The 14,587-nt window shown below is 33.1% G+C and overlaps 1 protein-coding gene and 5 non-coding genes across 6 annotated transcripts; 3 read left to right on the forward strand and 3 right to left on the reverse strand.

Annotated features, from left to right (window-relative positions):
• Window positions 1-3,443: 3,443 nt before the first annotated feature.
• On the reverse strand, window positions 3,444-4,022 carry LOC116133521 (cell wall / vacuolar inhibitor of fructosidase 2-like). The gene has a single exon (XM_031419221.1). The coding sequence runs from the start codon at window positions 4,020-4,022 to the stop codon at window positions 3,444-3,446; it is 579 nt and encodes a 192-aa protein (XP_031275081.1).
• A 6,237-nt stretch (window positions 4,023-10,259) lies between these two features.
• On the forward strand, window positions 10,260-10,348 carry LOC116133585. The gene has a single exon (XR_004128568.1). It is a non-coding gene; the product is annotated as a small nucleolar RNA Z159/U59 (small nucleolar RNA).
• Window positions 10,349-10,505: 157 nt separating this feature from the next.
• On the forward strand, window positions 10,506-10,590 carry LOC116133602. Its single transcript, XR_004128584.1, has one exon. It is a non-coding gene; the product is annotated as a small nucleolar RNA Z159/U59 (small nucleolar RNA).
• Window positions 10,591-10,737: 147 nt separating this feature from the next.
• LOC116133586 lies at window positions 10,738-10,820 on the forward strand. Its single transcript, XR_004128569.1, has one exon. It is a non-coding gene; the product is annotated as a small nucleolar RNA Z159/U59 (small nucleolar RNA).
• Window positions 10,821-12,851: 2,031 nt separating this feature from the next.
• LOC116133581 lies at window positions 12,852-12,936 on the reverse strand. Its single transcript, XR_004128564.1, has one exon. It is a non-coding gene; the product is annotated as a small nucleolar RNA Z159/U59 (small nucleolar RNA).
• A 161-nt stretch (window positions 12,937-13,097) lies between these two features.
• LOC116133584 lies at window positions 13,098-13,186 on the reverse strand. The gene has a single exon (XR_004128567.1). It is a non-coding gene; the product is annotated as a small nucleolar RNA Z159/U59 (small nucleolar RNA).
• Window positions 13,187-14,587: the final 1,401 nt, after the last annotated feature.

Raw genomic sequence — 14,587 nt, forward strand, 5'->3', positions numbered from 1 at the left:
ACGAACAAAAGCCATTGAGCCTTGCGCAAACCAAGAGAACATCACATGGAGAATTTGAAAGTTTGTTTCTTCTCAGTTTTTTATTGCTTCATGATTGATTGATGGTATGTGTGTTTAGTGTTAGTGTGATTAAATTGTTTAATGAATTATTGATTTGGGTTGGAGGTGTTTGAAATTTGTGGCGATGGTGATGGCTGTATTTGGTGGTTCTTGTGTAAATTTCCAACGGCCAAAGTATGAAGCAAAGCCATCATGAAAAGCTGGTTTCAGCAAGCTTTTCACAACGGCTAAGCTCGCTTTTTGCTGTTGAAGCCGTGTGGCACCAGATCTGACTCGGTATTGTGTCGACAAACGAAAATGAGCAATAATCTAGGCCTGCCAGGTACGAATCAGTCGAAATTGCACCCAGTGGGTGCGATTAGGCCGAAATTGCAACCGGCCTTTGCGATTCGGCCAAATCAACGCCGATCTGGCCATCAAAGGACTCCCGTTTTCACCATCCCTTCTTCAGTCCCATCAATTTCCCAAACAATTCAATACACAAAACACAACCCATTGTCCCAAATAACAACAATATAACAAAACAAAGGATGTAAGTTAATCGCTATTTGATTTTCACTCTGCTTGGGTATTCAAGAAAATTGGGGGTGGAAGATTTTGGAGCGGTGAGGTGGGAAAGAAAGATAAAAGAGTTTGAACTTAGGGTTTCTGTTAACTTTTTTTTTTTAAGTTTATATGTAGAGAGTAAAATGACATAATTACCATTATTTTTTTTAATTTACTTCAGTTAACAACAGATCTTAACGATGGGTGAAAATTATTTTTCTCAAATATTTTGGGTGAATTACGTCAAACCTTGGGTGGGAAATTGTCATTCCCCCTCTTAAATATCCCAAACATACCATATAAAAGTTTTAAATATAAAATTCCCTAACGTGGAATGTTTTTTCCTATTGGCTGCATGCGTAAAAGTTTGGTTTTTGTTAATCTTTAAGTAGTAAAATTGACTAATAATTTTCTTTCTTTAGAATAAAGACAAAAACGTCAAACTAATTGTCGTGTTAGAATCTTTTTATAATAAGTCTCTCATGTTAATGTTTGTACTTGGGATATTCCAATAATTATTCTATAATATACTAAGGGATTCAATGTACTAATCCTATCGAGAACCCTATTTCCTTTGTATGTATATAGATTAAGATAATAAATGAGAAATGAAATAAATATACTATAATTTTTCTTCCAATAACCCGGTCTAATATAAATAAGCTTGATCGCTTAAGCGATCTTATACCATATACCTGATCGCTTAAGCGATCAGATCTTCTGCCATAAACCTGATCGCTTAAGCGATTTTCCATCTGCTACATTAAACTAGACATATCAGATCGCTTAAGCGATCTTGTATCGCTTAAGTGATCCATCAGATCCAGAACACATTTTCAGTCATCTTCATCTACAATCGGTGCTACCACCCCTAGCTACCCACAATGCAAGAAAATATTCAACAAATTTCACTCTTTTAAACTTGCATTACATCAAACAAAACCCAACAACCTAAACAACTAAATCAAAATCATAACCCAAACCCAATCCATCATTAAATCTTTGTAAATCGAAATCTAAAATGCAAAGAGGAGATACACATACTTGGACGAAATGTCAGGAGGAGGAGGAGGGGGATCTTTGGCGGAGAAGATGTTAATGGCGAAGGAAGAAGAAAGTGTTAATGGCGGAGGAAGAAGAAGATGTAGAGGAAAGAGGAAGGAGGAAGAAGAAAATGTAGATGAAGAAGAAGATGGAGACAAAGCTTAGAAGAAACAGCAACTAGGGGAGGTGCGTTAATGGCGGGAGGAAGAAGAAGAAGGTGTTTGGGTTTGTTTGCAAGAATTTTGGTTTTTTGAGGACATATTGTAATTTTTAAAAGATTACACAATACTTTATTAATCCTAATTAATCACTAATCATGTTTAATTAACCTTAATTAATAATAAGGCGATTTACTTAACACTTTAAAACTACATGACCTTTTAATTAAATTTGAACTTTATTTGGTCTTTTAATAAAATGCCCCCTTAGTAGGAGCTAGGTAGCTTTATTGACAAAAAAATTATTTATTTATAATGAAAAAGAAAGTGAAACCACGTAACATACCAAACTTGAGATGCTGTTTTAATAGTTAGTTTTATTTATAGAAATTTTATCTATTTATAATGAAAAAGAAAGTGAAACCCCTTGACAGAAAATATATAATAAAATAATAATTAAAAAAATTAATTTATATTAATTAAGATAATAAATGAAGTTTGAAATTTAATATAGTTTAATTTTTATATATAAAAAAAAGCTTAAATTTATTAAAATAAATATTAGAACTTCAAGTTTCAAGATAAAACAATTCCTTTTGTCGTGTATCCACAAGTCTTAGATGTTTCAATTATCGATTCCAGTATTAAATGAAAGGTTACATCTATGAATTTTGTATTGCAAATCAATCCTACTACACTAGTACCGATAGACGACATAGGGGAAGAGGCGTTGCGCCTATGAATCAACAACACGAAAACTTTGTTATAAATTACCTTACTTCTTTTCCATTTTTGTTTTTGTTTTTAAGTTATTTATCTTCTCATTGATCCTTTTCCCATCTCTTTTATTTTCACAGGCAAAATATAACCATAATTAGCATTTGATAGAATCAATTCTCTTTGAGACATATTACCGCAAAGCATATAAATTAGAGCCATTCAATCGATTATTCTAATTTTTAAAAGATAATTTACTTGGGAATTATTAATTGAAGAATTAACCAAGAATTGATATTCTTATTCTTGAAGATAATTTGATGCAAAATATAATCTGTAAATGTTCTCTACTAAGATTATATGGGCATCTACATTATTAACATTCATTATATATTATTCTTCCATGACAAGTTATTCCTTATGCGGAACGGTCGTTGGTATACGCTCAGAACTCCGACGCATAATCCATGGCGTCGACATTCATGATAGACAAGCCAATATTTCGATGGTGTTTCTCTACACAATCTGCCTGCTTAAGAGGAATATCACTACCCCAACGAATTGGCAACGCCACCATATTAGATTTATATGCTAACGCTAGAATGGTGTTTGTGTATTGTAAGTGCATCGACACTAGGTCCCGATGTCGGGCCTATGTGTTAGTGTAAAGCAATTTTCCGATAATGATATTACTTTATCTCTCTTGTGAACATTCATATTTATTTTTTTCAATTTTTATATAATATTAATCAAAAAATTTCTGATCAATTGAAAAATATAGGGAAAAGGATAGAAACATACATAAATCAGGAGCAATATATATATATATATATATATATATATTTCATCAGTTAAACTAATCTTATTTCTCTCATAAATTTCATTATTGTTCAAAATGGAAGTACATTAATTTATACATCAGGGTTCTTTCTCATGAGAGAGTCGATCAATGATATTCATAGCTACACCAGAGAGCTGTGCATAAATCCTCATCTTATTAAGAACATCATCAGGAACTTTCGATTTATAGCTTTGAATTTTCAAACCACAAGAAACCATTCGACTGTTAATAAGAGCCGAGACGACGATGTGATTAGCCTCATCATAATCGCCTTTCTTCAGTTCATCCATTGCCGATGTTAACTTCGTCTTCGCTTGATGGTAACACTTGCTGCAATCCTCACAAGTGCCCTTAAAATTCTTGTCTTCTGACACAGAAGAAGCCAGTGTTGACATGTTGCCTTTCAAGATCTCTGCGTCGTCACTTAGACAAGCCACGAGCATGGTGGCGATAGTTTCAGGTTTGTCGGCTTTCTTGGTTGCTTCTGGGTCGGATTTTATGCACTGAAGGCATGTTTCCGGGGCGTCAGTTTGTCGACATTGTTGCTCGATCAATGCGTCGTCTGCATTGGCGAGATTCTGAGGGTGGAGAAAGAAGGTTGGAGAAAGAGTAAGAAGAAGAAGAAGAAGATAACGGAGATTGAGGACAATGGCCATGGCTGCAGCTAGGTTGTTGCTTTGTTTTGGCATATTATATAGTGTGAAATTTGAGTAACGCTTGTTTAGTGATGAGTATTATGATTGGGCAATGCATATAACTGCAGTTACATTGTTTTCTTTTTTGTCCTTTTCATGAAAAACAAGTAGATGCTCTTCTGCTCAATACCTAATTAAGTTAATCTACAACAAATGTTTGCGTTCTGTTCAGTTTCTTTATTCTCCCAAGGAGGCCCTTGCATGCATAGTTCAAACTCAATATTGTACAAGTATGTGCCAGCTGAATACTATAATAAAATTATCAAACAGTGACAGAATTACTGGTCATGCAGCTGTGCTTGGCACTAAAGCTATGAATCGCCAAATTTTAGACCACAGTTTGGCAGATGACCTAAGTTTAATCCATGAAACCTTCCTCCTTTCAGGACTTCCTATAATGTTGTCTCAACCTCAACAAGGGGGAAAAAGGAGAGTTTAATTAGTATATGAATAAGCAAGAATTTAGTCATCAAACCGTGGAGAAATTAATTAAGAGCAAAATGAAGTGGGGTTTAATTAAACATTTTAACAGGGGTAATTACTTCTTTCACCACCTACCAAATAATTAAGTAAATAATGCCGCTTTAAATAGAAAATGACAAATTCCCACCCGGCGTAATTAAGTTTAACTTATAGAATGGTAAATTCAATTTATTTTTATTAAAAAAAAAAAAAAAATTGCCTAACCCCTTTTATCTTTCTTCCCCACCCCACTGCCTCAATTCCCAAATAAACATTCATCGACGGTTGTATGTTTATTTGTGAATTCTGGAAATTGGGTTGTATTGTCTCATTCCTGAATGGAATTCTAGGATTTTTTTTTTAAAATTGTTTTTGACATTCAAAGTTTGGAGAACAAGCCACAGGAGACTTAAAGAATGGAGACGAACAAAAGCCATTGAGCCTTGCGCAAACCAAGAGAACATCACATGGAGAATTTGAAAGTTTGTTTCTTCTCAGTTTTTTATTGCTTCATGATTGATTGATGGTATGTGTGTTTAGTGTTAGTGTGATTAAATTGTTTAATGAATTATTGATTTGGGTTGGAGGTGTTTGAAATTTGTGGCGATGGTGATGGCTGTATTTGGTGGTTCTTGTGGAAATTTTCAACGGCCAAAGTATGAAGCAAAGCCATCATGAAAAGCTGGTTTCAGCAAGCTTTTCACAACGGCTAAGCTCGCTTTTTGCTGTTGAAGCCGTGTGGCACCAGATCTGACTCGGTATTGTGTCGACAAACGAAAATGAGCAATAATCTAGGCCTGCCAGGTACGAATCAGTCGAAATTGCACCCAGTGGGTGCGATTAGGCCGAAATTGCAACCGGCCTTTGCGATTCGGCCAAATCAACGCCGATCTGGCCATCAAAGGACTCCCGTTTTCACCATCCCTTCTTCAGTCCCATCAATTTCCCAAACAATTCAATACACAAAACACAACCCATTGTCCCAAATAACAACAATATAACAAAACAAAGGATGTAAGTTAATCGCTATTTGATTTTCACTCTGCTTGGGTATTCAAGAAAATTGGGGGTGGAAGATTTTGGAGCGGTGAGGTGGGAAAGAAAGATAAAAGAGTTTGAACTTAGGGTTTCTGTTAACTTTTTTTTTTTAAGTTTATATGTAGAGAGTAAAATGACATAATTACCATTATTTTTTTTAATTTACTTCAGTTAACAACAGATCTTAACGATGGGTGAAAATTATTTTTCTCAAATATTTTGGGTGAATTACGTCAAACCTTGGGTGGGAAATTGTCATTCCCCCTCTTAAATATCCCAAACATACCATATAAAAGTTTTAAATATAAAATTCCCTAACGTGGAATGTTTTTTCCTATTGGCTGCATGCGTAAAAGTTTGGTTTTTGTTAATCTTTAAGTAGTAAAATTGACTAATAATTTTCTTTCTGTAGAGTAAAGACAAAAACGTCAAACTAGTTGTCGTGTTAGAATCTTTTTATAATAAGTTTCTCATGTTAATGTTTATACTTGGGATATTCCAATAATTATTCTATAATATACTAAGGGATTCAATATACTAATCCTATTGAGAACCCTATTTCCTTTGTATGTATATAGATTAAGATAATAAATGAGAAATGAAATAAATATACTATAATTTTTCTTCCAATATGTATTGTGGACAATCTATACATGTTGGAAGACTATAAAAATTATAAACGTTACATGAAAACAAATGGAAGCCCGAAAAGTAAATGAAATATCCTAGGCAAATCCATCACAAGGGTTTGTTTTGTTTATGAAAAGGGTAAGGTTATTTGTACAAACTCTTGTATAAAGAGAGTTTGTACAAACTGACGTGACATACCATGTAAGTGCTATATGAAATGAGGGTTCACATAACATTAATGTGATATTAAGTTATGTGGATCCCAAAACTACATGTCATGCTCTATGATATGTTACATTAATTTGTACAAACTCTCTACAAATAGCATTATCCGAAATGAAAAATACTTTGGATTTTCATCATATTATTATTATTCTTATCATATACGTTTGATTCCTTCCTTATAGTCCAAAGTGTATCCTTTTAATGTACTTAATTGTAAGTGCCGCCATTAGAAGTCTGAAGTTACTAGACAAGGGAAATTAATCTACAAAATTCAGGATTTATGTGGCATATTAAATTCTGAAATCATGTACGGAATCATTTAATTTAAAGGCTTAAATTATTAGATAAAAGGTATGTTTTTTCCTCAATTTTACACCTAAATTAGAAAATCCCTTAATTCCAACTAATCTATAAACCAATTTTAAGAGTTTCTCACCATTAAAGTGAACAATACCGGAATACCTATAATACATTTTGCAAACAAAATTAGGTATTTTTATTCTAATATACGATTATCTTAAATAATGTGTCATAGTTTAGGATGCGTTTGATTCATTATTCTGATACTTTTTAGAATAATATTTTGAAAAAAGTAAAATTGGGCGGTTATTACAAGTTAGGATTTAAAAATTAATAAAAACACTCCCTAGGTTTGTTAATTTACTAACACTCTTGTAATAAAACATTGAAAATTAACAAAAACATTCCCATCCATCCATTAAATACTGACAGCTGGCCACCACCATCGGAGGGTGCCCAGAGTCACCGTATTAACACACGAACAACTGGATTTGTCCGATCGTACGTCGATATGACATTTTCCAGCCAGATCCACTGGCTAGATTTGACCATTGACATCCATATTTGGCCGCGTTCAACGACGATATGGCCGTCGTTGACGACTAGCTATGGCCAAAGATCTAGTCGTCAATGGCTAGATACTTGGCATAGATCAACTCACTACTGGTTAGATCTAACTGGTAGTACGCCATTATACTAGATTCTAGCCACCTTTCAAAAGTGGTGATCGGAATCTGATAAATATGGGTTGGTGGGGTGTTTTTGTTAATTTTTAAATTTTTTTGAGTGTTTAATTAAATTAACAGATCTAAGGGATTTAAAAATAATTGAATAAAATATAATAGTATTTTTAGAATAAGAAATAAATGTGAATTTTGAATTGGATATCAATATGATTGGCGAAAAATTGGAAACAAACGCACCGCTTAGCGTATGGAGAACACTTTATAAAGGAATTTGTGGGGAAGGTTTTTTTCCTTTTTTAAGTGCAGTAGAAGCGCTTTTTAAACGAAAAGTGCTTTTGGTTTCACATGGACACTTTCAAATTTCTGCTTTAACTGCCCTCCAAACCAAAAAGTTCTTATTTGTAACTACTCTCTTCCTCTGTCTTTAAAANTGACATTTAGGATTTCATGTTCATAAGTTTTTGCAATTTTGCCAACTTCAAGTTACAAATGGGATACAGTTAAAATTATAATTTAATGACAATACATGCATCAATTATTAAAATTAAACATATTTTCTGATGTGAAAAGTCTAATTAATATTGGAAACATACCCAACCTATCGTGCTAATAATGTGCTGTAAATAAATTGCAAGTAATATAAAGAAATAGATCTAGAGTAAAAGGGCTAGAGCTTTATTTCTCTTGTCTCTCTAGTAACCCAAATCGAGTGAATTAGAGGGGCATGTGTTATAAGGCCTAAAACGTGGCAATTTGGTGGATGTCCACTATTTACAACCAATGAATGTGTTGACACTTAATTTTGGACGCCAACGACTCGCACATGAGAAGCGCTAAGCGGACTTAGGAATCACACGTGATGGATCCATGAGATTTGAATATGGAGTTGAGATTATATATGTTGCAGAAAACATAAATAAAAGATTAGCAAGATGAGTTTTTATAGTGGTTCGGATGCAACAAGCGACTCCTACATCCACTGTTATTATATTGAGCTTTGACTATTTCTATGAATTTGCCTATAAGGCATAAAAAAATGAAGAAATACAGTGTTTACAGAGAGAGAATGAAATGAAGCTCAAATCTCAGCCCAGCCTCCTTATTCGGGAAGAGGAGTGCTCATTTATACACCTAAACACTCAATGTAAAGAGTGTTTTGCAAGTTGCCTTGATATATGGAAGGCTCTTGTCTATTCATCTCTTTGAAATGAGATAACGTTGGTGAGAATATCTTTGGAGATATGGGCTTGGTAGCTGGTACAAGAAGACATTAATTGTGCTGAAATAGGCTTGACTTTTGAGGCATAACAGAAGCCCCCTAGTTTTTTAAGTACGTAATCGCGCTTCAAAAACTGAAGTCTTTGATCTGAATGGCTGCAGTCTCGAACTGAAGAGCTCGAATTGAAATTTGTTAGGAAAACGACCTGAAATCTGGTAGGAGCACGACCTAAAATCTGGTAGGAGAACAACCTGAGCACATAACGAGCATGACCTGTGCTCGACCTGAGCACATAACGAGCACGACTTGGGCTTAACCTGAGCACATAACGAGCACGACCTGTGCTCGACCTGAATGAGCACGACTTGGGAAGAATTCTGATGCGTGCGATTGGAGAATTCTAACGTGTGCGATCTACGATATAGCCACGCGATCAGAGAACTCTGACGCATGCGATCTGGCCACGTGATTGGAGAATTATAACGTGTGCGATCTGCGATCTGGCCACACGATCGGAGAATTCTGACGCAGGTTTGAGATCTGAGCACGCCATCAAGGAACTGGGATGCAGGTTTGAGAATCGGACCTGCATGGGCCACCAAACTGTTGATGCTTGATTTTGGATGTCAACGACTCGCATGTGAGAAGCGCTAAGTGGACTTAAGAATCACACGTGATGGATTCATGAGATTTGAATATGGAGCCAAGATTATATATGTTGTAGAAAACATAAATAAAAGATTAGCAAGATGAGTTTTTATAATGGTTCGGATGTAACAAGCGACTCCTACATCCACTGTTATTTTATTGATCTCTAACTATTTCTATAAATTTGCCCATAAGGCATACAAAAATGGAGAAATACAGTGTTTACAGAGAGAGATTGAAATGAAGCTCAAATGTAATGAGTGTTTTGCAAGTTGTCTTGACACATGGAAGACTCTCGTCCATTCATCTCTTTGAAATGAGATAAAGTTGGTGAGAATATCTTTAGAGATATAAGCTTGGCAGCTGGTGCAAGAAGACATTAATTATGCTGACATAGGCTTGACTTTTGAGGCATAACAGAACGTAAGTCTTCTTCATTTATTTTTATGTCCTATAAATGAAATCATCAACAAGGGTATAGTTTAGGGCCATGATATAATATTAAAAATAAGAACATAATTATATTTTTATCAAAAAATTTGATATTATTTCCCCAATAATTTTCTAATTCCTAGTATTTATAACATGCCCAAACATTAAAATTTCTGAAAATGAAACTTTCCATAATTTTAAATTATATTTTTGTGTTTAAAAATTCTTTTCGATTTATCCAATTTGGGCTGATGAAGAGCCTTAATGGGCAAGAATTGTGAATGAAAGACAATTTCTTAATGAACTAGGTTGAGCCCAGCCCAAACATTCCTAAGCCTAATAATAAAACCCTAGGCAAAAAGATTCCTAGGGTTTTGTTCTGCATCTTATACTATAAAATCGATATAGTCTGCTTCAGATCTGAACCAACCCCATCAACTTTCAAACTCAGGTATGCTTCTTTCTTTTATTTGTTTCTTTGTCGTTTTGTTCTCAGATTTTGTTGTGTCTAGGGTTTCTTCTTTTATTGAATCTATATTTGGTATTTCAGTTCGAAATGTCTCTGATGATGTTAGAATCATAAAAACTTTCGTTCTTTTGAGAATATATTCATACGGAATAATTATGGAGACCTAAACTGAAGAGACATCTTCGATTCTTCTGGGTTTTGTTTCCCTTTTTTTTTTTTTTTTTTTATAATTTCTAATAATAAAACAGAGTACTTCATTTTTTAGGGTTCAAGCTTTGTGATTTATTTAAGATTTTAAGTAATGTGTGTAAACAAGCATTGTAGATTTCTGAATTGTCTCTGAGGATGAATAGAATTATACTTTCGTTCTTCCAAGATATTTCATGCGGAAAATTTATTGGAGACCTGAACTGAAGAGGCTTTTATTTTTATTTTTAGTTTGAAATTGTGATTATAGTTTCTTTATACATTTTAAAGCTGATCTTTAAGACTATGTCGCCTATTGTTTTCGTTTTTTTTTTTTTAATTGTGTTAAGTGCATATGTGTTATTAGAAATTGGAGATCTTTTCTCTTATGATGTTTAAATGAAAACTTTCGTTCTCCTGAGTATAAAATGCTGAAAATTTATGGAGACCTGAGCTCAAGAGAATTTTTATGTAGATTTGTCCTCATTTTAGTCACCATTTTGGTAGATTTTGGGTGTTTTGTGTCTTGTTATTCTCTATGTTGTGTTTTCCCCCCTTGAATTGGTTGGATGAGTGGGACCATTATTAAAAATAACAATAATTGGCAGCCATTTTGTAGACCGTTATTTGCAATTTTTCTTTTTTATAGTTGAAATTTGAATTTGGCTCATGTTGGTTGGGGCTTTTTTTTTAATGCTTTTTGCAATTTTTTTGCCCTGGTAACTATTTGCACTTGTAACTGCAATGAGTTATTTTGCATATTTTCATGGTGTTAAAAGATACTGTTGAGTTGTTTAATATTAACTCCATTGTAATTTTGTGTGTGAAAGATAACTTTAATAAGTTAACTTTACGCATGAGTACATTATAAGTATTATGGGCTTTTTTTCACATTTCCATTTCAGAATTGATCTTGATAACCAATAGTGAGGTGAATGTACTATTAATCTAATTTGTGAATGTTGCTATGGTAGTTAATGTGTTCCCACTGCTTTACTATATTCAATCCTGATACTAGCAAATTTTAGCTTTTAATTTGTAGTTTTGCTGTGTTACTTTCTTGCACGGTCTACATCTAGGATTTGTTTGAAGATCAGAACTCTCTGCTTTTATCAACACGAGGTACTTATTTGCCCTTTTCTGGCCAAGTTATCATAATTGTTAAATTCATGAGTATTTCATTGCTGCTGATTTACTGACATAACTTTCTTCTGTTTTTCTTGTTCTTATTATGTAGCCGACCAATGGAAGAAGATGTAAGTTATTTTTGTAGTTTGAACATAACACACACCCACCTAAATGTCGTCGTTGCAATTGTGCTAATTCCCTATTTTTCATGCTGCAGCATGTCCTCGTTGCAATTGAGCATGCAAACCACTGTAAAAACCTCTCTTGTTTAGATGCTCAACAAGCGACTCCTACATCCACTGTTATTTTATTGATCTCTGACTATTTCTATGATATTGCCCAGAAGACATACAAAGATGAAGAAATATAGTGTTTACAGGGAGAAAGAATTGAGCTCTTATCTATGGTTAACTCTCATATGCCCAGCCCCCCTCTTCGGGAAGAGGAGTGCCAATTTATACACCCTTGCACTCAATGTAATGAGTGTTTTGCAAGTTACCTTGACACATGGAAAGCTCTCATCCATTCATTTCTTAAAAGGAGATAGGGTTGGTAAGAATATCTTTGAGGAGATATGAGTTTGGCAGCTAGTACAGAAAGACATTTATTAAGATGACATAAGCATGACTTTTGAGGCATAACAAAGAACATTAGATCTAATACTTTAAATGATTGAGATTTAACACAACTTGTACATTTAATACACTTAAAAAATAACATAATTTTGATTCAATCACAATCATAGATACTTTAATCTAACTGCTGAAAAAATAATATATATACATACCCGAGCCAGGGCTTTCCTGCCTAAACCCAGGCCTGATTTTCCAGGCCCGACTGGGTTTTTAAGATCCTTTTCTATAGCTAATTTAATTGAGGTAAACATTAAAGATATTTATTTACTTGAACAATAATCAACACATGTTTTGACAGAAAAATCAAAAAGCCATTTCATTGTTAAGCTGAAGATTGCAATAAAATCACATGAATGATTGAGGCAGAGCGGATATAAAGAGAAGATGTTCAATTCATCTAAAATGTAGATTATTATTTGGATATAAAACAAAGATCATTTGGGTCAAGAATATAGCCGTCATAGATAAACAAGGAACATACCAAATAAAATGAGAAATATGCATTTCTGCAAACCATTGGGACTAGGACACACTGATATATTATCATAAATCCTAAAGTTCGATAGTGGTGGCAGGCGCAACAAGAGAAGCAAACAATTCGATTCATACTCAAAAGCTAGAAGCCAAAATATCATTCAATGTTTAAAATGAAGAGGTGATAAGACCTACAATTCAACTCTTATCTACTTCATCAAATATAATCACAATTTAAAACTAAAAATAAAAATAAAAGCCTCTTCAGTTTAGGTCTCCAATAAATTTTCCGCATGAAATATCTTGGAAGAACGAAAGTATAATTTTATTCATCCTCAGAGACAATTCAGAAATCTACAATGCTTGTTTACACACATTACTTAAAATCTTAAATAAATCACAAAGCCTAAACCCTAAAAAATGAAGTATACTGTTTTATTATTAGAAATTATAAAAAAAGAAAAAAAAAAAAAAAAGGAAACAAAACCCAGAAGAATCATAGATGTCTCTTCAGTTCAGGTCTCCATAATTATTCCGCATGAATATATTCTCAAAAGAACGAAAGTTTTTATGATTATAACATCATCAAAGACATTTTGAAATAAAATACAAAATACAGATTCAATAAAGGAAGAAACCCTAGACACAACAAAATCTGGGAACAAAACGACGAAGAAACAAATAGAAGAAAGAAGCATACCTAAGTTTGAAAGTTGATGGGGTTGGTTCAGATCTGAAGTAAACTATATCGATTTTATAGCATAAGATGCAGAACAAAACCCTAGGAATCTTTTTGCCTAGGGTTTTATTATTGGGCTTAGGAATGTTTGGGCTAGGCTCAACCTAGTTTATTAAGGAATTGTTTTTCATTCATAATTCTGGCCCATTAAGGCTCTTCATCATCTCAAATTGGATAAATCGAAAAGAATTTTTAAACACAAAAATATAATTTAAAATTCTGGAAAGTTTCATTTTCAGAAATTTTAATGTTTGAGCATGTTATAAATACTAAGAATTAGAAAATTATTGGGGAAATAATATCAAAATTTTTGATAAAAATATAATTATGTTCTTATTTTTAATATTATATCATGACCCTAAACTATACCGTTGTTGATGATCTCATTTATAGGACATAAAAATAAATGAAGAAGACTTACATTCATTTTTGTAAATAGTGGACATCTACCAAATTGCCATGTTTTAGGCCTTATAACAAATGCCCCTCTAATTCACTCAATTTGGGTTACTAGAGAAACAAGAGAAATAAAGCTCTTGCCCTTTTACTATAGATCTATTCCTTTTTATTACTTGCAATTTATTTACAACACATTATTAGCACGATAGATTGGGTATGTTTCTATACGATAGGTTGAGTATGTTTCCAATATTAATTGGACTTTCCACATTAGAAAATATGTTTAATTTTAATAATTGATGCATGTATTGTCATTAAATTATAATTTTAACTGTATCCCATTTGTAACTTGAAGTTGGCAAAATTGCAAAAACTTATGAACATGAAATCCTAAATGTCACTGGAACAGGTTTTAAATATCAAATATTTAAAGCTCAAAGTTCTAGATATGAATTACACACCTGAAGTTTGACCAAAAATCAATATGATATTAGAACTAAGGTTTTAAATATCAGATATTTAAAGTTTTAGATGCTAATTACAAACTTGAAGTTTGTAAAATAGAGATATAAATAGACTTGAAGTTTCATATCATGAATATAAAGTTCAGATTAAATTTGTAGTTTACCTTACGTTAGAACTTGAAGTTCTAAATGCTTTGAATATCAATCCAGATAAAGATTTAGAACTTGGAAGTTCTAAATACCAACAGTGAACTTGAGTTTTTGTTAACATAAATATTGGATTGATGAACAACAAAAATATGTTAATGATAGCCATATATGTTGATGGGTAGAAAGCGAGATTAGCACAAGCACATTTTTATATATAGTTTTGACCAATTGAATAGAAGAAT

The sequence above is a fragment of the Pistacia vera genome, unplaced genomic scaffold (assembly GCF_008641045.1).
Source record: "Pistacia vera cultivar Batoury unplaced genomic scaffold, PisVer_v2 Contig270, whole genome shotgun sequence".
Lineage (NCBI taxonomy): Eukaryota > Viridiplantae > Streptophyta > Magnoliopsida > Sapindales > Anacardiaceae > Pistacia > Pistacia vera.